A 24530-nucleotide genomic window follows, 5' to 3' on the forward strand; every position below is an offset into this window, starting at 1 on the left:
AGCAATAAAATCCTGTGATCACCTTATTAGCTTTTTAAACAAACTTCATAAAGATCAATAAAAATCACTTACCGACACAGCCGACTCCAGTGGGGTTGAGCTCAAAGTCAGTTGGGCAGTTACACTCATACGATCCAGGGACGTTCACGCAGAGGCCATTCACACAGTTTATAGGGTCCATGCACTCGTCTACATCTGTAAGAACAATCACACATGTATTAAACTACACTGCTGAAGACAACATTTCTCTGTCAAAAAAGGCCTCCTTACAAGATATTGCTGTACGCAATCCCCAACACACAACAGAGAAGAACTCAATGGCATTAGAGACAAACAGAAACATTAGGACAGAGAAGCATTTCAATGGGGCTGTCTGTCATCTGAGAGTGCAGTACCTGTGCAGTTTCCTCCAGAGCGATCCAGCTCATAGCCATCGTCACAGATGCAACGGAACATTCCAGGGAGGTTCTTGCATTTGCCAAACACACAAATGCTATGGAATTTGCACTCATCAATGTCTGAAACACAGGGGGATTAAACGTTTATTTGATGAACCAAAGAGAGGTGTTTTTCTGAACATTTAATGTAATATATTAGTATTTGTAAGACAAGCCTACCATGCATTATATGACACAGCTTAACTACCTCCAAAAATGTCAACAATTTACAACACATTAAGGACTAAGCCTGTGAAGCAAACATGCACACACAATTACATGACCATGTGAACCCTAACACACAGACACAGACTGTATGCACACACCCACACTGAAATACACAGAGCGGTACCAGAGAAAACATAACAGGGCTTTATGAGTTTCATGTGACTGTTTCTTATGGTCGGCTTTGGATACAATCAGCTCTAGTGTTTGGATGTGGCTTTAAATAGAAGACAATTCTTTGATATGGTCTTCTCCAGAGATATATATCATACTTTATTCACCACATTTACCCTGCTACACACACACACGCACATAATGGAGGTGGGTGCACACACACACACACACACACACACAGCTGTATTAATTTCTCCTCAGGGCAGCAGCGAGGAAGGATATGCTACTTCAAATGACGCACTGAGGCAAAAATCAACTTCGTCGAAAAGCAAACTTATGTGTAACTTATGCACAATATGCAGCAATATATAAATGATGATGCATCTATTATCATAACTTGAAGGCAACATGGCTATAGACATGACATGACACATTACAGACCATGATGATTAGCAAGATAATTTAAGTAATTCTTGCATTTTCACAAAAGTATGATTTAGCGATTTAGTGTGTGTGTATTTGACTCACCTTGGCAGGTCTTGCTGTCAGGGGCTGGGACGAAGCCCATCTCACACTCACAGCGGTAGCCTCCCGGCACGTTCAGACACTGGCCGTTCTCACACAGGTTCACGTTCTCAGCGCACTCATCCATGTCTGTTTGAAAAACACATCACATCTGTCTTGATGAAATGCATCGTGACACATCACTTTACCTGTGCAGGTGTGTTATTTACCTGTGCATGTGAGAGTGTGTTTTTACTTGTGCATATGAGAGTGTGTTATTTATCTGTGCATGTGAGTGTGTTATTTACCTGTGCATGTGAGAGTGTGTTATTTACCTGTGCATGTGAGAGTGTGTTTTTACTGTTGTTTACCTGAGGATATGAGAGTGTTGTTTACCTGTGCAGGTGCTGGTGTGTTATTTACCTGAGCAGGTAAAAGTCTGCTATTTACTTAAGCATGTGAGTGTCATTTACCTGTGCAGTTGCTGGTGTCTTATTTACCTGTGCAGGTAACATGGTGTGTTATTTACCTGAGCCTGTAAGACTGTTGTATACCTGTGCAGGTGCTGGTGTGCTATTTACCTGAGCAGGTGAGGCCATCTCCAGTGAAGCCCGGTGAGCAGCTGCAGCGGTAGGAGCCAGGTGTGTTGACACACTCAGCGCTGACACTGCAGTGGTGCGTCCCATTGGTGCACTCGTCAAGGTCTACAAGGCCACACAGAGGAGGACACACATCATCTATATGGTATGCATCATGGCTGTGGCTTTCATAAAGTTACATCATTTCTTTGACTTGGCATAAGAAGAGATTTAAAATAATGGAGATACGGTCTTGAGATATGGTCATTTTGTGGACAAAACAGGACTATTAGATTAAATTAAGATTAAACATCAATTTAGCTTGTAAAGTATTATTTTTTGTTCTTCATCTGAAAGATTAAATTGTAATATTCCACAGATATATCTATATCTCCACAAACCAAACCAACTAAGGTATATTAATTTCTTGGACAAAACAAAGGAATTAAGACCAAATTAATTTGGCATTAGGTTATTTTGTTGGGCTTTATCAGAACAGAATTAAGTTGTGTTATTCAACAGACATCTGTATATCTCCACAAACCCAGGAGGATATTTGTATCATAGTTCTTTCCTGACTTTGATCTCCAGCATGGTTTCCATTTCACAATGTCAGCGGTCAGCCACTTGGAGACATAACATCTGCACCCAGCTGTGAGCAGCATCTCAGTGGACCGCTGAGCGGCCGCAATAGAACCTGGGGGCCAGCCGGCTCCTCAGAAACTTAACAGGCGATGACAAGACTAACAGCCGACACACGACATCCGTCTTCATGAAGTTGTTTTGTTTCTTTCCGCCCGCGACCGAATCCCCTCTTAAAAGCAACTGACCTGACTCTGAGAGCAACTGACCTGACGCTGAGAGCAACTGACCTGACGCTGAGAGCCATCCACACAGAGGAGTTGCGGGGATGACGTAGAGATGGACTAGTGGACAAGGAGATAATGCATTCTAGTGTGTCCACTCTCCTGGGAGACACGAGGGGGGACGTAGCTGGACAGTAATGGGGAGATGGAATGAGACATTGTCTGAGGCGCGAAGGGGAGTGGCGTGGCTTACTGCAGCGCTTCCAGCGTTTCACTTTACTGCACTGTGATATCACACACCAGGAGCACACAGCTGGACCTTTTCTTTCCTCCTCTCTCTTTTTCCTTTTCAGTTCTTTCTCTTTTTGACCTTTTCTTTAATCCCTCCATCCCCTCTGTGTCTTTCTCTCTTCATTTGGAGAGAAGTTGTGTGTGTGTGTGTGTGTGTGTGTGTGTGTGTGTGTGTGTGTGTGTGTGTGTGTGTGGTGGGGGGGGGGCATTAAATGGCTTGCACTAGATTGTTTTTTAATAAAGTTTATAAGCCTGTCTCTCTGTGTTTTCACTCTGCTTGCCCCTTTCTATTACATCCATCCATTATATCAGTTTCTTCCAGCAAGTGGTCATTCCATCAGTTTCACCTCTTTCTTTTCTCTCCTCCTCAAATGTCTCTCCCTTTTATCCACACACACGCATACACACACACTGTCTGCCTGTAAGGCTCCAGAGTGCTGGCCCACCAAAGAGCTAGGCACAAAAGAGTCTAAGCAGCGCCTTAGATCAAACTGATACACACCACACAGAAAGACAAAAGACACACACACACACACACACACACACAAACACACACACACACACACCCCTGGTGGCACATTGAGACCACACTCTGCTCTAAATATACCCTCCTCCTTCATTACTGGCAACATCACTGCTCTCCTCAATGCATTTGTTTTAATGAGCGATTGTGAGCCGTGGCTTGGAAGTGAGCGCCTGTCTGAATTGCATTAGCAGGAAGCACAGACCACACAGTCATTTTAAAGTGGTTTCAGTAACTTACACACAAAGACAAAAGTCGTTTGGAAATCACGCAGATGTAATCCAAAGATCCCCAAGTGTATTTTGAGGGCATTAAATGCCTCTAAGCCCCACACAGTCACCTGATCACAGACTCATCAAGTTGTTTAGCAGATGTCTTTTCCCCTCAAACTGGCTAACACTCCAGTCACAGCATCCATTTTGTCCGCACGTCTACTTTATGGGAATTAACAACGACATTTCTGATTTTGCTAGGAAATCTCACTAGTTCTCTAAGTCACGTTATGTGGGGTGAGTGATACCTTCTCCGCTGTGGTCATTTTTGCATTAGAGAGGGTGAAGCAAGCGCATGGAGGCCCGAGTGAGATCTTACCGACACACTTGACCCCGTTGCCCAGCCAGCCCTCGCGACAGGAGCAGTGGAAGCCCCCCGGGGTGTTGACACAGGTGGCGTGGACGTCACAGTTATGGGCGTCCACCTCGCACTCGTCCACATCTGCACACAGAGCGAGACAGCTTTAAACGTTACTGTTAGCTTCATGCGGATGACCGCAGACTATAAAGAGCCTTCAATGGAAACTGATTCACTTTAATGGAATTGGATGTTTAAACGTCTGACATTGAATGATATTTAAAAAAAACACCATTATATTAATCATAGTAATGTTTTCATTACTGACATACAAAACTGTCATTCTAATGGGAGATATTAAATAGACATTAGGAACAACTTTTACCGGCCAAGTACATCAGACAATGTTTGTGGTGCGGATGGGAACATAGGTATCAAAAACACTATGATCTGTCCAAAGGAAACATGCCATTAATAATTAACGAGACGAACACATGTAATGACGTTAATTAATCACAGCAATCAAAATCTGACCTGTGCAGCCTGACGTGCCGATCTTGACAGAGTAGCCCACTTCACAGTGGCATATGAAGGAACCCTTGGTGTTCTCACATTCTCCAAACAAGCACAGGTTGGTGTTCAGCTCACACTCGTTCACATCTGCAGATGTAAAAAAAAAACACACACACACACACACATGTCTGTTGCATCAGAGGCCTATAATTGTGTATTTATTGTTGTAGTGGAGGCCTGGCCATTGAAGTGGGTTTGTGAGTTATGGGGGCAGGCTGGGCTGACATGTTGAGGATTCTGTGTCTGAGGGCCCAGTGGGATTACGGACTACTTTCCCATGTGGGGCGGAAGAGGTTTGTCTCTTACACACACACAGACACACACACACACACACACACACACACACACACGTACACACACATTCATAAATACATTCACACAGAGAAATATATATATACACACAATCATTCACAAAAAATGTGACTCGTGTAAACAAGTTCCACAATCTTCCTGTTGCACTTTATACATCATTACTTTTCCTTCATGAGCAACGTGAAGCAACCATCCATCAAAACACACACAAAATCGCACGCATGCACACAAATCCTTCACCAAGTTATTATTACTATGTTATTACATTTTATTGTCCATTACATTGTTGGCCCGCACTTGAAACTGGCCATGTGCTTTGTGAACACTGTTTACCCAGAAGTCGTGCCAATGAAAGCCCACAGTGAATGGGGCCAAATCAGAGCACACAGGGAGGAGCGGGGAGCACTGTACTGTACCTATGCAGCTCTTCATGTCCAGGGACGCCATGAAGCCATCAAAGCACAGACAGTGGTACTCCCCAGGGAGGTTGGTGCACTGGCCTCCGTCACAGATGCCCAGCTCCTCCTCACATTCATCCACATCTGTGAAAGAGAAAGAGGAGAGAGAAAGAGAGAGAGAGAGAGAGAGAGAGAGAGAGAGAGGGATGAGAAACAGAGAAAGTGACGCAAACATAAAATATGACAGAATGTGTGTCAGAGAAGAGAGGAGAGAGGGGGAGAGAGTGAGAGCAAGCATAAGAGAGAAATGGAGAGAAGAAAAGGAGAAGAGAGAGAGACAGAGGGAGCACACACGAGCGAGCGAGAGAGAGAGAGAAAGCAAGAGAGTGAGAGAGAACAGCTGGAGACCAGACCTTCACCGCTGTATAAAAATTACCTCCATGACGGCCCTACTGTTTGAAGTGGAGAGGGCAGACCACAGTATACAGAGCTGCCAGCTCTGGCCCTAAAGGCCATAAAGACCTCTGGCAGCCAGGAAACCTGAGAGGAATCTGCAACTGGGCAGCTGGGCAGTCCTGCTTCATTTTAACATATGCCCCCACTGCACATGACTCAAGTGCCCTATGCTTCAACTGGTACATTATTCTTGCGTTCATGTCCAACAATTTAATCAGAGTAAAACAAAACACTAAAGTAAAAAAAGTATATCTGTACGTATTGCATATATCAGGAGGAAACTAAAGGAAAGTACAGTAATTGTATGAGGAACAATTGTCTGGGAATAAATTGAGTGGTAAAAAAATAGTTGCCGATGCAAATGATAGATGATGACAGAGAAAACTTCAGATAAGAGAGAGCAGAGAGACAATCGCTAGCAGAAACAAAAAGTTCTGGGAGTTCTTGATGTATGCCATACCAGCACAGCTCCTCTGGTCGGGCATGAGGGCATAGCCTGAGGCACAGCTGCACTGGTAGCTGCCCTCCGAGTTGGTGCAGTGCACATCACAGCCACCGTTCTCTATGGTGCACTCGTCAATGTCTGAAACCCAAGACACACAACGTCAATGACTGCTTTCATAAACGAAAGAACAGAAGATGAAGTGAACCAGGCTAAGACGTTGAATGGCGGGATACGTTGATGGATAAATGAACAGATGATGACACTGACTAATCAAAAAGTACAGATAGATAAACGAATGGCATTATAAACATAGTGACAAGTCAAAAGAAGGCCAATTTACATTCACACACTGGCACATACAGAAGAATGTGTTTATACATTTTAAGAAATAATTTATAATTCAAAAAAAGGAAAGTAACAAAGGCAGTCTGTTTAAAAGAATATATGAAAACGCCTTTAATTAAACATGGCAACAAGTTAAAAACACATGGGGCTACGCATTGCAGCCATATAGACGGGTTTCCCGTTTACCAACAAAACTAGATGGGTGCGCAGCCGTGGGGTAGAAGACGCTTTGTGGCCATCCACAAGCTACAATCTGATTTTTTTTTGTATACCCCTGTTCAACATCTTATATATTATTTCAGACTATATTTCAGAGTTTGCCGTTCATTTGCATTATTAATATAACATCGTATTTTGTCATTTTTGGCAAAGACATCCATTGAACATTCTCTAACCATCGTGATTTCAAATTGGTGCCGTTTTCAGCACAAAAACTCATTTTATTCTTTTCATGGAGAGCACTGCTCTATGCTGTTCTATGGTGCTTTCTGCCTCTTAGTTGTGCACACATGTTTTCGTGACATTGCATTGAAATCCATGTATTGGCCTTCTTCAGGGCATGCTTGTCTAATTAAAGGCTTCTTTGATATCTTTTTCTAAACAAAGTGCCTTTGTTACTTTTTCACCTTACTCACACCTGCTACAAAAGAGCACCAGTTTGAAGTGATTGCTGACATAAGTCTCCTAGGAGTTCTTTGAGCCATTTAGTTTTGTTCTCTCATTTATAACTCATATTTATATGAATGCAAAAATGTTTCACATTAAAGACTGACTTGGCCAATTAACAATCACACTTCAGCATGAACACAGTCGTCTGTTTATAAATAATTTATAATACATCAATAACCCATCTATAATCCATCTATAATCCACCTATAATCTATCTAGAATCTGTCTAAATCGACCAGGTGGCTGGACAGGCCTCCTACCTGTGCATCCCTGTAGGTCAGGTGTGGGTTGGTAGCCGGAGTGGCAGGTGCAGCGGTATGTGCCCACCACGTTCACACACTCGCCGTTTCGACACAGGGTGGAGCTCAGCTCACACTCGTTCACATCTGCACAACAAAACCACACACACACACACACACACACATCCCATCAGGAGACATTAGGACATCCTCACCGTCCAAGCGCAGCGATAATGTGATGAGACAATCTTAGAAAAGTTCAGCGGTCGTTAAAGAAGGTCTTAGCCGGGGGTCACTGGTCAAGACGGAGATCTTAAGGTCTAATGTGCCCAATATGTAAGTGGGTCTCTCATCTACTTAGCCTCATTGACTTTTTAAGCCTCAACAGCTCAATTAAACACAGTGTCTTAATCCAGCTCTGAGCTTGGACTCTTTCACAGAGAAGACCAGCCAAGCTGTGAGAGGGGTCCTTTTCCAAATGGGAGGATAGAATGAGGCGGTCAGCCTTGTTAAATGACATCAATTGAAGGCCATGGAGTGAAAGTATCAGGGGGGCAACGTATTTGATGTTTGGTGTTTGATGTCTAGAGCGCTGAGCGGTTGGGAAATGTCCTGATTGATTTGGAAATAGCATTTGCTGACCCGTAACATTACAGCTTGACCACTCCACATCCAAGGGTGTGGAAGGATGAGATCAGTACTTCTCTATTGCAATAGCGGATTGGAAATGAATGTAATAGTGTAATCTATGGGAGTGTACGCCAGTTTGTGTACACCAGTGTGGTCTCCCTCCCTCTGACTCACTCAAGGCCTTTAGTGTGTGTGTGTGTGTGTGTGTGTGTGTGTGTGTGTGTGTGTGTGTGTGTGTGTATGTGTGTGTGTTTGTATGCGTAAGTGCATAAGAGTGTGTGAGAATCTGTGTGCATACTCACCCTCGCAAGCATTCCCATCTGTAGACAGCTGGTGTCCGTGCGGACACACACACTCGTAACTGCCGTCAGTGTTCTCACACTCGCCTCCGCGGCACAGGCCAGGGTTCCGCTCACACTCGTCAATGTCTGCCACACAAAGAAACACACACACACAACAACACACACACACACACAGACAAGGGCAAGAGAAAGAGAAAGAGAGAGAGACAGAGAGAGAGAGGGGGGGGGAGAGAAACTCAAACGAATGAGAAACACAAAACAAAACATAAGTCGGTGTATTTGTGCTTTACACACAATGTAAACATGATGTCAAATCAATGGAGCCCAAACAGCCAGCGCTCCCTTCATCCACACCCTGTACTCACCCATGCAGTTCTTCATCATCATGAAGCCACTCTCGTAGCCGTCAAAGCACTCACACTCGAAGCTGCCAGGTGTGTTCACACAGGTGCCATGACCACACAGGTCCGGTGAGATACGGCACTCGTCAATGTCTGTGCAAAAAAAAAAACCCAGAGCCGTTAGATGCTATTCTCTACTATTCTACGTGTAACTAACACGTATCCAACTCAGCCAGACAGTTTTGTGGAAGTGTACTACTGTAGGCCTTTACCAGTGCAGTTGCGCTCCTCCATGTCGAGGGCGAAGCCGTTGTCACAGCGACACCTGAAGCTGCCAATGGTGTTGCGGCATTTGCCATGGGTGCAGATGCTGGGGAACACTTTACATTCATTGATGTCTGTCCAAAGAAACATAGGTCATGAGATTGTGAGGTACACTAACATTTAAAAAGAGGCCTGAATTGTCACGTTTAAACATAGAATTTTGCCAAACTTATTCTTGCTGAGGTATAGCATTCTTCAGTTAAGTAGACTCTACATGGAGAGTATACATAACATAACTTACAACTTTTAACTTATATGCCCTATATATATGTCTTATTATAGTGGATGGAATCCACTTTCTTGAAATCTCCTGGCTTCTTCTTCTTCTTCTTCTCATTATAACCTTTTCTGTTTACCTTTTCAAGAATGAATGCGACTCTAACCGCTTAATGTACAGACATGTTGAAATAACCGTTCTGAAGGTCTGGAGTGGGGCAAGATAGTTGTTATTTCAGATTTTTAAAAAAAGTGTATACTTTTTGAGAAATAGGGGATTAAAAATGTTAAAAGCTCATTTTTCCCCCATAGACTTGAATGGCTGTGATGTCATAATGGCCCAAAGCCAGCTGCGCTCGTTAAGCTCCCAGAGTAGTCAAAGGGTGTGTTCGAAATGGGTAAAGTTGCTGTCTTTTAAGATATCTAACTGGGGAGCAAGGTAGCAAGTGTGGTTCGAAACCGAAAAAACAAATTCTGCTGCCTTTTAAGATATCTTAGAATTCCCAAATAACGGTCATTTTTGAAGGCAGCATCGATGCACAGTTCATGCTGCCTCCTACCCATAATCTCTTGCGGCAACATCTGAAACAGCTGTGAAAGGTAAACAAACATGGCGGATGACATCGGTAATGGCTGCTGAATCTGTTTAAAATGTCATTTGTGTGATCTTATTTTGCTTAGATTTGCAGATTACAGATTAGAAATAAACAATTTACTATCTGATTATGCCATTGTTGTAACCATTAATAGTGTCTGGTCTGATATATCTGCCGGCCGTAAAACTAATTTATACCGTTAGCCTGCTAGCTTACGTAAGCTAATTTAGTTTAACGTCAGGCCTTTGCTAACGTCATACCGTAGTGTTAACCAAAGATTCTAGAGTGCTACGCTCATTTTTAAAAGATGCATTTAATCCAAAGTCATGTCTAGTGAGACAGCTCTCTATGTAGGGAGGGAGGCAGTAGGCAGCTGTCTCCCGTTTGGAACACACCCAAAGACTAGCAAGATAAAGCAACGCAATTCGTTACTATGGGAGCAAAACGGGACAGTTCTGGTCTGCATAAGTGGGAGTGTCACCTTACGTCACTAAATAAACTTTCTCTCTTAATAAGCAATAAGAACAGATAAACATAATTGTGTTGACAGTATTATTGTCTGTAATCATACATGATACCAATTAATCATTCTTTAGGACATGATATGAATAATTTAATTAGTCATGTGAACCGAGCTAGATAGCTAGCTAACGCTAGCTTAAAATGCTATACAAGTAGAGTAGCTATGGCAATACAGCTATGCGCTAACAAGTGACTAGTAGTTAAAGGACTTCGCTTAAACTGAATATACTGTGGCAAATTCACTTGAGTATAAACTATCCACTTTAACTAATGTCAGTAATGTTATGCAGCTAGTTGCCATTTCAAAGAAATTACACTTCTCCGTTTAAAATGTTACCTTAGCTAAGAGTCTAGCTAGCATGCTAACAACCGGACAGTAACTGGCAGCAGCATGGTCATTAATATCATTATTTTATTACAAATCCGAACACTAAAAAATTACACTTTTAGGCTTGAAATGATCCCAAACACTTACAGATTATGACAAAGTTTTCCAAAAAACCCTCAACAAATCCAGAAAGACATAATGACCAATTTATTGGTAAAATTCCACAAGTCTCCATTGACATTAGTGCAGCAAAGGTTTACTCTGGTCTGCATAAAGGGGATCCCCCCCCCCCCCCTTGCAATAATCGAACGCGGAAATTGTTGAACGTTTGCACCTCTCGCTCCGCTTTAACCCTCTCCGGAGTAGTTCCCGGGCTAATCAGAACACTGGCACAGGTGTCACCTGTGAATCCAACTGTCTCAGCTTCTAATGCATACAATGTGGCAGTCCCCAAAACTACACATCCTGTTTAACGGCTTCTACACACAGTTGCGTTTCGTCAATGCATGCCAGTGGGTTTAGACCTCTCCAGAATAAGTTCCGCCTCCGTAACTTCCGTATCCATCCAACTTCCTGGCGTCGATTGTCTATGGGAAATAACATGTATACTATAGACTATACTACTTAAACGGCACCGAAAATCAAAAAATCCAGTGGAAAATTAATGGCAGAAGTGTGTAGGCCAATCTGCCCAGCAGCTTTTTCTACTTTGTCACCTACAGAGTTTGACAGGTACGATCTTTCAAAACGCCATGTTATTTCCCATAGACAATCGACGCCGGGAAGTTGGATGGATACGGAGGTTAGGAGGCGGGACTTATTCTGGAGAGGTCTGTTCCCGACGGTAGCTATGCAAATGACTTGAAGTATAACCGTAATGTGATTGGTTGGTGCCGTCCGTCGATTGGCTTGATTGGCCGGTGCCGTCTGTCGGTGCAGCAACAGCTGAACTTCTCAACGCGAGCTACGGGAGAAACGCGACGCAACGGACCCACAATTCAGTTCGGCAACGGATGAGGTGAGCCCATGTAAAGTGAATGGGATGCATGTCCAGCACTGCAATGCACGCAACTGTGTGTAGGAGCCGTAAGTGTTTCCTGTGTGTCAAAATAAAAGTCACAGCCATATCTCATGCTTTGCGCATTATATCTCCAGAATGGCTTGACGCATATGCTTCAAATTTGGTACAAGTGTTTGTATGGACTCAAAGATGAAGTGAGTTGATGTTGGAGGTCAAAGGTCAAGTCCATGAATACTCTGAGCGCGATATCTCAAGAATGCCTTGACATACATGCCTGAAATTTGGTATGAGCGTTTGTATGGACTCAACGATGAAGTGAATTGATGTTGGAGGTCAAAGGTCAAATATCAAGTTCAAAAACACCTTGAGTGTGATATCTCAACGCCAGACACACAAGGTTTTGTTAGTAAGAGGGTTTGTATGAACTCAAAGATTAAGCGATTCAATGTTTTTTTTTTTCCAGGAATCTCCCCACCAACATTAAGCCAGCAGCTTTCCATCCACTATTGTAATTCCTCTGGCATTACATTTCTAGTTCTATTTTTATTCAGGCTTCTCTGATCTTACCCTTGTAGAAGGGTCTCCCGGTGAGAACGTCGCCTCGGTTGGCAAAGCCGGGTCCTCGCGGGCAGAGGAGGTCGTAGTCGCGGTTACCAGGCTCCGGACACGCCTCACACTCCTTCCCCCAGGCGGCCCCCACCGTGCAGCAGCATGCGTCCATCCGGAACCTTCCAGACACGGGCTGAGCGCAAGTGTCCTCGTCATAGGTCAGGTAACAGTGCTCCGAGCGGACATCTGCAGAGGACATGATGATGAGAGCAACAAAACATGGATTCAGAGAAAAGTGTGTCCTGTTTTTCAAAGACAAAGTGTTCCATCCCAACGTCAGTTTATATACTTGCATTGCTAGATATATGATATCAATATTTTGAGAAAGAAAGCAACAACAAAACAAAAACAATCGGAAAGCAATTAAATGCAGCGCACGCTTGGAATGAAACAACCCCCTCTTACAGAGCCTCCATAAGGATGTAACACATGTTGCATATTACTCATTATAAGCGTATGATTACAGCATATTTATCTGCATGCAATACACCATACTACAACCACAGAAACATGGCTGGGGCACTCGATTCTCTGTCAACGGCGATCTGATTTACCAACACAACATAATCAGAACCAAAGAAGATAAAAGCCCTAATTAAATCATTATTATCACATTAAATGGCCAACTGAAGAGTCAAAATGTAAAACGAAAATAGAGATTTGTGCCAATGTGGGCCAGATGTCAGATGAACTGTTATTCTATTCTATGCAAGTAACACGTATTTATACTATACCTTGATTGTTCAGTTTTTATTTTTTATAAGATAAAAAAAAAAAAAAAATATATATATATATATATAGTCTATCTTATATAAAATATAAAAAATGATCGACTGAATGTAAATGTAAAGACATGCTCACCGACACACAGGCGTCCAGTGGAGTCCAGGGTCAGGCCCTCGGGACACTGGCACTTGAAAGAGCCGTGGGTGTTCACACAGCGGCCGTTAACACACACTCCAGGGAACACCTCACACTCATTCACGTCTACAGAAAAGATGGAGAAGAAGATTTGTCATGTCACAGAGAAATTGAAGACCAGAAATCTGGAGATAATTTCTGCGGCTGACAAGCAGCTCACTGTCAATCTTTAACATCACACAATGCATACATATGTATCTACATTACTGTATGCTTGAGATGTAGGTGACATCTTGATGTGGACATGAGTTATTAACAAATACACAAGAAAAACAAGGAAAGATCTTTTGATGTATTGGCTTACTAATTTCCAAAGATAAGAATCAGGAGTAAAATATGTAGACATGTAGACACTCAAAAGAGGGCACAAGGAGGTCAAGGTGGTAATGAGACATCTAAGAAAGAATCTATGTGCACAACTGACCCTTCGCTTTGAAAAGGTTCTCCAGGTCAACAACAGGAGGCTGTTTGCCTTCAGGGTAAATACTTCACTGTAGAGACATCTGATCAGCTAACTTAATTCAGAAGTCTTCTAAGATGGAGGGAGGGAGGACCCAAAAATCAAGGGCTTCATTTTATGCCAAAGAGAATGCTATGGTGAATACAGGGAGCGAGACTCTTTCACTGTGTGTTCACTCTTTATTCTGAGTCCGAATTACTCTACATCTAGTTGGTTTAGATAGACAAACCCTATGGAGCATCTTAAGCACTGGTACACACCAAATTGCTCAGATTTCATCATGGTTATGATTCAAAAATCAAAAGGCACAATCAAGATGAAAGCACATAGGACCACAAAGTGTCCCTCTGATGAGAGTGATACTCATTTTGTCAGTGTCTGTGTCTAGTCCCCAAATGGTTCACCTTCACATGTGACCCCTTTTGGACGAGCGAACCCTCTGGAGCAAACAGGATCTGGAAGAGGTAAGGAGAGAAGACAAAACAATGTATGGATTAGGCATACTCACACATCTATTCCAGAGAACAGAGGTGCAGAAGACATAACATATAACATACAGAAGCAGTGATCACAGGGTTCCAAGCGGCTATTCACATTTGGCGTGCAGGTAATGATCGTGGCAGTGAGTGAGGCAGCATATAAATTTACATCACAAGATATTGGCACATGCGTGCCTTTAGATAGTGAAATATGTCAATTGCAGTGCCCTCTATATAGACACAATGTAACAAAATTTGCCATACATCTGCAGCATGTCAAACTTCATTAACTTTGAATCTTCCCATCACAAGATATTGGCACAAACTGTTGAGGGTGTCAAATGAAACGTGACGAGTAAATGTAAGCAAATGTGATGAAGTGTAAACATGCCAAATTTCATAACTGAAGGCAGCACTTCACAAAACTTGGCGTGCGTCCAGAGGTTGTCGTAATGATGTCAAATTTTGTAGGGTTCACATCTTCTCATCGCGATTGGAACACTTACATTTACATATTTCACTAGGTGGTGCTACACCACAAATGAATGGTGTAGGCAAGGTTCATACACCTCATAGAGACCAATGTACTACCAACATTTCAGAATTTTAGGCGCAATTGTAAGTGAGGTACTGTATTCTGTGAAAATTGTTTTCAGTTTTCCCAGCTTTCCGGGGGGCTAGTGCAGGGGTGTGTGTGTGTGTGGGGGTGTTCAGGGACCAAAAGTTCCTATTCCATGTCAGCTTAGTGGGGGTACATGTCCACCAAGTCTCATATTCCCCAGTGTTTCAGTTTCCGTATCCTGGGAATTGTTGACCAAAAATAGGTGAAAATGTGATCCTGCTGCACTAGCGCTAGCAGTGGTCATAATGATGACCACATTAACACAGCATACTGGAGGAATGTACAGTATGTCACTTTATATATAACATACAGTACATGTGTTGGTCAGTGTTTGAAAGGTGCTATATATTTAAATAAAGTTGCCTTTGCCTTGCCTATGTTATGTCTGAAAAAAATTACAGCTATTTTGCTGGGCTTTGCTGCAAACAATGTGGTAAGTAAACACACATGCAAAATACTGTTCTGGGAATGTCATTAGAAACAGCAAACAACACACGTCTCCTCATGTTTAAGATTATTTTTGTCCTTTTCCTCTGAGACTCAATGATGTCATTTCCCCCCCACTTCTCTACCGTCTCTCTGTGGCTTGGATTGTCATTAAGCTCCACTGGCACAGGGATTAGAGGCAGTCAGTGAGTGCGTGGCCGCAGGGTTGCGCGCGGAGAGAGAGAGAGAGGGCGGGAAACACATACTGTGTGAAAGTCAGCCCAGGCCAGCCGTTTTTTTCCCAGGGAGTCAGTGAGAGGGGGCAGGGGGCCAGACCACTGAAGATGAGGCTTCACAGGGGCCTACTGCTCTGGCCAAGAGACAGACCCCGTTTTTTCTTAACGGCCGCTGTCACAGACGGATACGTCTCAATTTGACATTCTGCACTCCACAACGTCCCGTGGGTACGCGTCTGAGCTCTACTTCCCAAATGTGATGGGGCCGGTGCGTGTGTATCAACACTTTACCCACACACACACACACGACACCCCGCCCTAGTGCATTCTGTAGTAATACTGTACTCGTACCCACATGCAAACAAACACACGCGCGCGCACACACACACACACACACACACACACACACACCAGACCATCCAAGCGCAAACTGCACTAACATTTTCTCACACAGACACAAACACATACTCACATAGACTAAATGCTACCAACATACAACAAACCCACAATCTCATCCCTTGGATTTACTGTAACCTGTAACCAGTATGACTAAACATAACCCAAGGAGCAAGCAGTTTATTCAGTCTGACAAGTATGAGACGATCAGCCTTGAGTAAATCCCACTTCCCTGGTCCACATTAGCCTTCCCTTTGAACACACACTCAACAGTGTCTTAGGAGTGACTGATTGATGTATAATCTTCACACAAACACGAGGGGAAAAATACATGGGACTGGAATACTCGTGGCCCAGCCACAGAAGCACAGTGGAATGAAAAACCAAATCTGCCAAACCATGTTCTCCCTGAACATGCAGAAAGTCATGTGGTTATAATGTATAATGGCTGTGGCAGGTATGATGTCATAATGCGTAACGGGCTGGTTGCCATACCGATCTCGCACTGTTCGCAGGGGCTGCCCCAGGCGGCGCCCAGGGTGGCACAGCACTCGGACTTCAGTGTGCCGCCGTTGATGTTGACCTCGCAGCGGCCATCTTGGATGTGGAGCCAGCAGGTGCCTTTAAGGCTGTCTGTAAGAGAGGGAGCGTGCACACACACACACACACACACACACACACACAGAGAGAGAAGAAAGACAGAGAAACACACACACACACACACACACAAGAAAGAGAGAGAGAGAGAGATGAACACACACACATACACACATGCAAAGAAGACACAAAGACACACACACACAGCACAGTGGATAATGAGGACATCAATGGGCACTTTAGATGTTCAAAGTGTATTAAAAGTATATGAGGCATATAAAATGAAGCTAGGATGACATATTTTATTGTGCATGACCTATTGTGCAAAGTGTGCGTGTGTCATTGGCTATAAATTGTAGGAGGAACATGTACATGCTGGTTTAATATGGTGTAAATGATCCGGCGGAGTTTCATGGGTGATTGAACTGATCACCCATGAACTATTTTTACAGGTTAAAATGTCAGGGTGAATTTGTGCGTGCGCGCAGGGATTGTCTGTGTATGTTCGACTGTCTGTCTTTGTGTACTGTATGTGTGTGTGTGCAGCCATATGCATGTATCCACCTGCACAGAGGCACTGTACCTACACCAGAGTGTGCACATGCATTTATCTGTGTGTGTGTGTGCACATGCATACATATGCATGTATTTACCAGTGCAGATGTGTGTGTGTGTGTGTGTATGTGTACTGTATATGTATGCATGTAATTACCGATGCAGATGAGTCCTGTGGAATCCCTCTTGCCGCCTGGCGAGCACTCACAGGCGAAGGAGCCAGCATTGTTCTTACACACCCCGTTAACACACGGATTACTCTCACACTCATTCACATCTGAAACACAGAGGTCAGAGTTTAACACACGCACACACACACACACACACACACACACACACACACACACACACACACACACACACACACACACACACACACACACAGCAGGAGAGGACAAAGACATAAAGGGTACTGTCTCTGAGAAGTCCTGAGAAGCACTCTGGAGACCTTAAAAGGGTGACAGCACATTTCTGGATGAGTTGCAACGCTCTGCTATTCTATGAATGGAGACTGAACCACACTATAAACAAATCAAACATAATAATATTTACAAGCACTTGGATGGCGTCACTGGCAAAATGTCACTAAAGCACCTTACTTTATGCAGTTGTTAGTCAGGGATACAGGGTTAGTCAGAAAGCAACTGGATTGCAACACTGATGGAGAACATGATGTAATGATTGTGCTACAGTAGTTTTTTACACTTTAAACGTTTTTGAGGAAAATGCTGTGAGCTAAAATACTGGAATCCTATTGAATCTTAAATTACCTAGTAAATCTAGGTATTCCAAGAAACTACTTGGAACTTGTAGTGTAAAGTGTGAGATTTCTCAACATTTCACTGTAAGGGAAAGGGGAGTTAGTGAGTACCAGTGAGTCACTGTACAGTCACTTAAAAGTTCAAAATAGGGGGAGCCACCTCACACACACACACACACACACACACACACACACAAACACTGCCAGATGGCTCATTCCTTTACCCTCCTGATGGTAATAGGTTAGGTGAGTAATTAGATGAATAGCTGTTTGTGTGTGTGTGTGTGTGTGTGTGTGTGTGTGTGTGTGTGTGTGTGTGTGTGTGTGTGTGTGCGCGCGTGCTATTCCGAGCAATTCAAACACAACCAAGTGAGTCAAAGTAGGTGCACACTGGGTTAACTGTTGACGCACATAAAGCACTAAAATCACTATTAGCAATTGTAACAATAACATCAACCATACAAATGGTCTAGTATATCAGGCAGCTCTGCAAGATACAGTTCTTAGGTTATTTCCCAGCTGAAAAAAAGATTCAGTCTCAGCATACAATAGTCTGATTCAGAACCAAAGTCAGTCCGTCAGGTTCATGATCAGTCTCTCTCTTCGGTCAAATCTTTAGGTGGGGATCTCATAGGTCAGTGGCAAGCCACAGCAGCAAGCATAACGCAATGCTCAGTTCTATCTCGTTCCTAAGTAACATAAACGATTTGCTGACAATTAAATATGTTCACGTTGCGCTTTTGAAAGTTGAACTAAGTTCAACGCTCAGCTTGTTCAACGCTAGCATTACGCTAGCGCTGCCACCGTTCCGCAGCCGAACCATAGAGAACAATAGGAAACCTGCCACTTGCCGCTGGTCAGTGTGACCCCCGCCTTAGTGAGACGGCCCTTAAGTGTGTCCCCTGGTCCCCTGATGCACTTGAAACATCCTGTGGGGGACCTCCTCCAGCTATTGGAGATCAGTAGATTACTGAGCCTCACCAGGGCCTCCCCTGCAGCTGCTCAAAGCCAAACGGTCAGCCTCCCTGCGACTGTCTGGGCAGCTCTGAGTTATGGCCCTATAAAACTACAGAGGGGTGTGACCGGAGAGAGGGACCACAGTCCTGTTTCGGTCTCCGCTCCCTTGGTCAGTGCAGAGTGTCTAGCAACAGCAGCACAAACATGATACAGTTCACAGTGTCAGCAATGACTGTCACTATGGTAACTGTTTCTAGGCCAAAAAATTATGGACCTGGTATGATAGTGTTTTACTATAGCAAGAGTTTAAAAAAGACACAGTCTTTAAAAAAAAAAAAGACTGGACTGCTAGCTCTCCTCCTCCCCCACTGTGATTTCAATGAGCCGAAGGAGAGTAAAAAACTTTCTCACATAATTAAACACATGGAATTGGCACAGCTTCAAGGGTTTCCCTTAGAATACAGGCTATACCCATTAACCTGTTGACACCCTTTACTGGATTTTTTTCCAGAAAGTTCTGCCAATGGAGAAGACCTCCAAAGTAGCTATTTTTAAGCACCTGCAGGTGTTTAACCAACCAACCTCACAGTGACTGGCTAACATAAGTTCAGATATTCTATACTCTATGTACATTTCAAGGTATCATATGGTATTGCCCTTTCAAAGCTACCAGATAGAACTATACTTTACCATACTGTTACAGCAGGTTATGGCACAAAGACATACAGTGGATGTGATCCGACAGTGACCGACATATGGACTTTTCATAAACAAAAACATGTTTACTCACCTATAGCTACAGCACACGCACTTTGTATGTCTAGCCTAGCATTCTCAAGCACTGACCTCAGGCTTGAAATGTATATAAACACACCTTTCAAACAAGAGGGGGAAAAAAGACGGTGTCCATGGTGACAGAGTCTTGCGGATTGAAAACCACACATTTTCCACCATGATGCACAGGTATTTTCTGGAGGTGGTGATGGGTGTGGGGGGGCATTTGGGGTGCCGAAGCAACAGCAGGTAAAGGTGTGTATTAAATGGGAGGAGAGATCTGGCCTGGAAACGACAGAAAGTCAAAATGAACGACGGAAAGGGTCGAGCCACGCCACGCCACGCCACACGCTGACGGTGTTACTGACGTGCAGACATTATTTGTCTGGCTGCTGGATGGATACAACGCACGGAGGCTCCTATGTGGGTCAGCAACTCGGGGAATGTTGCCTGCAGGCAGCTGGGAAGAAACATCTGGTTCAGATGAGAGCCTACAGATAGCAGGAGACTCGACCAGCTCCACTGTCCTCAGTCACATATGAGGAGGAAGGAAGCGCTGACGCCTATCAGCTGAGTTCAGTGTTTAAAGGTTGTATCAGCGATTGCAGGCCCAGAAAAGGCCCAAATATAAATGATCACACTGATCTAATCTTTCCTAACGATCCGCTAGCTGTCTGCCCCATAAGCAGGAGGTCAAAAAAACGCATCTCTGTAGGCAGCCTAGGCTCCGAGATCTGTACACAAAAACAATTGCTACCAACAAGGGTTGGCAACCCACTCAAAGGCAAAATAAAGTGTTTCAACCAATAACCAACGAGATGTGTATTTAGGAGAGTTTTAATTGCACTGGAGGGAGGGGGAGGGAGTAGCGAGCTAGCACTCTGTTTTGTTTGAACATCAACAGAAGTTATGTATCCCTGATACAACCTTTAACAGGGCACATGCAATAGCCAAGGGACTGAGGATCAAAGACCTTATATTACGTTGGGAGACAAATTTGGGAGATAGATACAAAATTAAAAAAAACAACTTACAAGAGAGGCCTGTTATATTCAGATTGCAAGCCCACATAGTGATTAAATAATATATATGTATATATAATATGTCTATGTGCAATCATTAATATTTTTATTTCATCCTCATGTCTAATTTCTGATAATCCTTTATTTCATCCTCATGTCTAATTTCTGATAACATTTGGCAGTGCCTGTCTCCTGCAAAACAATCACCACATGTGACTATTGTAACTGTGACTGTGTGCAGTGCTGTACTGAACTACAAATGTAATCTCCTCAAAAGGTCAATTTAACTTCATGCTGCATTCCTAGTAGCTGGAAATTCCCTCCCTCCTACTCAGCCCCCCAAAAAAACACAAAATCAACACATTACATTTCCTTAACTTGCTCTGTGCAAAGCCTCAGCAGCAGCAGTGTTCCCTCTGGCCTGTCGGGCAGAATCCCATCACTGATTGTCAGTACACGCCTGGCTTCTGGCAGGTGTCTGCCTCCACGCTGCGCAGCGTCACGTCGCTCGATTTACACGCTCCGCTCACTTCGCTTAGCTTTGCTTCGCTCACTCACTCACCTTCGCACGTCTCCGAGTCCGGCCTGAAGAGGTAGCCCTTTGGACAGGTGCAAGTGTAGCTTCCCGGAACGTTCCGGCACAGGCCGTTGTCACACAGCAGACGGTTCACCAGGCACTCGTCAATGTCTGCGGAGGACAGGAGATAGGGGAAAAGATCTCAGTGCTCAGTGCTGTTTCTTCAAGCTGTTTAGTAATTCAGCTCTCTGTTTCTCTGAGAAGCTTACAAACATAGTCACTCTTTTGGCCTACAGCTCTGACTTGATGCAAAATGAAACATAATGCAAGATGAAACAACATACTAACATTATTATTCTTTTTACCTTTCAACGATTTGGTGAATATTACAATTAAAAGACACTACAAAACTAGACATGTACATGCAAGGCTTGAGATAAACTACTCAAGAATCTAAACAGAATGTTCATGCCAAAAGGGAGATCACACATTAGCATTTTTGTGGTATTAAAGGGATGATGTGGAGTTAAAACAAACCAGGGTTTATTTGCGCTACAAGCTATAAGCCATTTCGTTGTTAAGGCAAAAACGCTCCAGCTCAAAAAATCGAAAAACGATTAACATATTTTTACTCCCAAACAAAATTTGAACTCATTACCATCCATAAATAGACCCTAGGTTGTTTTGACTCCGGATCATTCTTTGAAGATGGTATAATGATGTGTACATCATTGGATACATTTACCATTACAATGAATTAGGCACGCTGACTCAATAACTGTTCATAATTACTGAGAACAGCAGAATGATGAATGATCTTAATGGATGTCGTGTGTCCATTCTATTGTCAGAGGCTAAGTAATCTGCTCAAAGTTAACATCCTTTATTTTCCCAGAACTGTCACCATGTCTTCTCTGGGTGTTCAAAGCTCAGTTCCCACTGGACCAGGCTGCCTACAGTGAAACACAGCAGCTTGGGGAAGTCCATTATAATTGCACTCAGGGAAAAATAGCCTATAAACCTCTTTTCATGGAGCATAAAAAGAAGGCTGGAGACCCTCAATGCAGCTGCAGTCGTTACCAAGAATCAGAAAAATGCCACGAGGAATTTACAGCTTGGTTTTAAAAGCTTCGAGCGGCCTGTTTAAGAGGCGTCCCACGATTTCCTACGCACGATAGGATAACTCGCCGAGCACAGCGTGAGACAACGCGGGAGCTGTCCGTGCGCCTTTAACATGATGTTTGTTTTCCTTCTTGTTAAAAGCACGGTTTTTAGCTTCCCATGCCCGTAATGATGTGCATGTCGTACGGGGATCACAATTACTTTTGTTCCCTGAGTGTAACTGGCGACATCTGGGAGACCTTTGGCCGGGTTGGCTTGACAGATTTTTGTGCGCTGCTGTTGCTTATTCTCTTTCAGGCGCATGAGGCCCGTGTCTTCACGTGGATCATACTGGTCCACAACTGAAATGTGTCTTTGTGTCTGCATCTCCCTGCCAACAACCCCCTCCCCCAAACACACAGTAATAAACGTGCACGCACGCAAGCGCACACACACACACACACACACACACACACACAAGTACACAATGACATCATAAGATCTCTCCACTGCACATGAAAAGTCAGTTGGTGCAGTTGGTGAAAAGGAGCGCTCTCTCTCTCTCATTCTCTCTCTCTCTATCTCCCTCTCTCTTTAGCCAGTTTTTGGCGAGGCTGTGTCAAGTCTGTCTGGTAAATGAGATTGTTTTGACTGGGCAAAGATAGAAGTTGGCTCAGTTCTGGGGGCAGGCTGGAGGCACTGAACCTCGTGTCTGTGCTCCAGGGCCTCAGTGTTTGAACAGGGGGAGAGGAGGGTGGGATGGATGTGGATGAACTTTAAGATGTGATGCACTGCATATGGAGGGCACTTGCAGAGTGAAATGTATGTTTCAAAATGTTCACTACAGGATATGTGTTCATGTCAATGTCAATGAAGGATAAAAAAATCCTTCTGAAGTTTGTAGAGCTGACTAAGATTAGTCCATTGAGGCCTCCCAGCTCCTACAGTACCTCCCGTTTACATATTTTCAAGTAGTCGCATAATCCTGACATGAGCGTGTGTGTGTGTGTGTGTGTGCGTGTGTGTGTGTGTGAGTCACACTGGACTCCTGTCAATGTGACACAGACGTACGGGAACACTCCTCCACACACGGTGTTTTGTTTCATTTTTGCGGTGGTCGGCTGGTGTGTGAACTCAGACTCACCCACGCAGTTCCTGCCGCTGCCGTCGGTCTCGTAGCCCACGTTACAGATGCAGCGGTAGCTGCCCCTCAGGTTCTCACACACGCCGTTGGTACAGATGTCAGGGTCCAGTGCACACTCGTTAATGTCTGCTCACCACAACAACAACAACAACATGGACACATCACAGATACAGTCACAATTGATGCATGACAAAACAGCAACTTTTAGTTTTCCAAACCAAAATAGACTGTAGGTATATTGGAGGTAGGTTTGTTATGTTTGTGAATAGGATCCGATATCCGAGCCCGATAAACATGTGGTTTTAATTGAACAGGATAGCCCTGGATAAATGTGAGGCATGTTTAACAAGACAGTTTTCAAACTTTATTTGTCAAACAAAGCTGTTTGTTTAGTGCTTTTTCCTCACTGTTTACAAACAGTTGTCTGTGCAGAGTAAATGAGCGAGGAGAGTTGGGATTATTTATGATGGAGAAAAGCTCACCTGTCCCATCTACTGAGAAGCCAATACCACTCCCACACAATGCCTGGAATTCTCCTGAGAAAACAGAAATAAACAAATGCGGAACAATCAAAACCTACACTGTTAGGAACAACAATAGCCTCCATCAGTGTGACGAAATAGAACAATACCACAGTGTTGCGCAAATCACAGAGCTAACAGTACTGCCAATATCAGCAATCGAAAAGTGAGCTCCATGCAATTTATCTAATTTGTGGTAAACCAAAGTCATACTGTCAATGTCATGTCAGTTAAAAAGGACTATCATGACTGAAAGTGACTGATTACAGTTCTCGTGGTTCTACTGTAATCTAATAAGCTGCGGTTTCATTGCCCTGACTGGCTTCTGCACAGGGGTTTGGGTATGGTGCATGCAGGTGTCAGTCCATCTGGGTGGGGGTCAGGGGCATAGGAACTAGAAGCCACAGGCTGATAGGAGCTTCAGATCCCAGAGCCTGTGAGAGAATGAGGCCAACAGTAAAGTAATGTAAAGCTACCTAAAGCTCATATGTCTGAGCCCACTTTAGAGTACAGACAGTTTCAAATCCATTGCCTGAAATCAAAGTTAATTAATCTCCTTACATGTTGATTTGATTTCTACTTTTGGAGAGAGTACATGAACCAGACATATCCCTTAGAGTATTTCTTAGAGTTATTAAGCTGGGGTAAAGTCTCTTGTGGCCCCACCC

The 24530-nt window shown here is 43.7% G+C and overlaps 1 protein-coding gene across 1 annotated transcript in view; it reads right to left on the reverse strand.

The window, feature by feature from the left end:
* LOC125304976 (fibrillin-2-like) overlaps window positions 1-24530 on the reverse strand; it is an 84987-nt gene that overhangs the window by 26949 nt on the left and 33508 nt on the right. Inside the window, exons 17-36 of the mRNA XM_048259548.1 lie at window positions 23824-23877; window positions 23342-23467; window positions 21142-21267; window positions 17224-17343; window positions 16410-16547; window positions 14160-14210; window positions 13236-13361; window positions 12333-12560; window positions 9031-9156; window positions 8783-8911; window positions 8418-8543; window positions 7507-7632; window positions 6248-6370; window positions 5350-5475; window positions 4583-4708; window positions 4070-4192; window positions 1862-1984; window positions 1305-1430; window positions 396-518; window positions 73-195 (exon numbers count right to left, since the gene is read on the reverse strand). Coding sequence (XP_048115505.1) covers window positions 73-195; window positions 396-518; window positions 1305-1430; window positions 1862-1984; window positions 4070-4192; window positions 4583-4708; window positions 5350-5475; window positions 6248-6370; window positions 7507-7632; window positions 8418-8543; window positions 8783-8911; window positions 9031-9156; window positions 12333-12560; window positions 13236-13361; window positions 14160-14210; window positions 16410-16547; window positions 17224-17343; window positions 21142-21267; window positions 23342-23467; window positions 23824-23877 — 2469 coding nt within the window. The remainder of the gene's footprint in view (window positions 1-72; window positions 196-395; window positions 519-1304; window positions 1431-1861; window positions 1985-4069; window positions 4193-4582; window positions 4709-5349; window positions 5476-6247; window positions 6371-7506; window positions 7633-8417; window positions 8544-8782; window positions 8912-9030; window positions 9157-12332; window positions 12561-13235; window positions 13362-14159; window positions 14211-16409; window positions 16548-17223; window positions 17344-21141; window positions 21268-23341; window positions 23468-23823; window positions 23878-24530) is intronic.

Source organism: Alosa alosa, chromosome 12 (assembly GCF_017589495.1).
Source record: "Alosa alosa isolate M-15738 ecotype Scorff River chromosome 12, AALO_Geno_1.1, whole genome shotgun sequence".
Lineage (NCBI taxonomy): Eukaryota > Metazoa > Chordata > Actinopteri > Clupeiformes > Clupeidae > Alosa > Alosa alosa.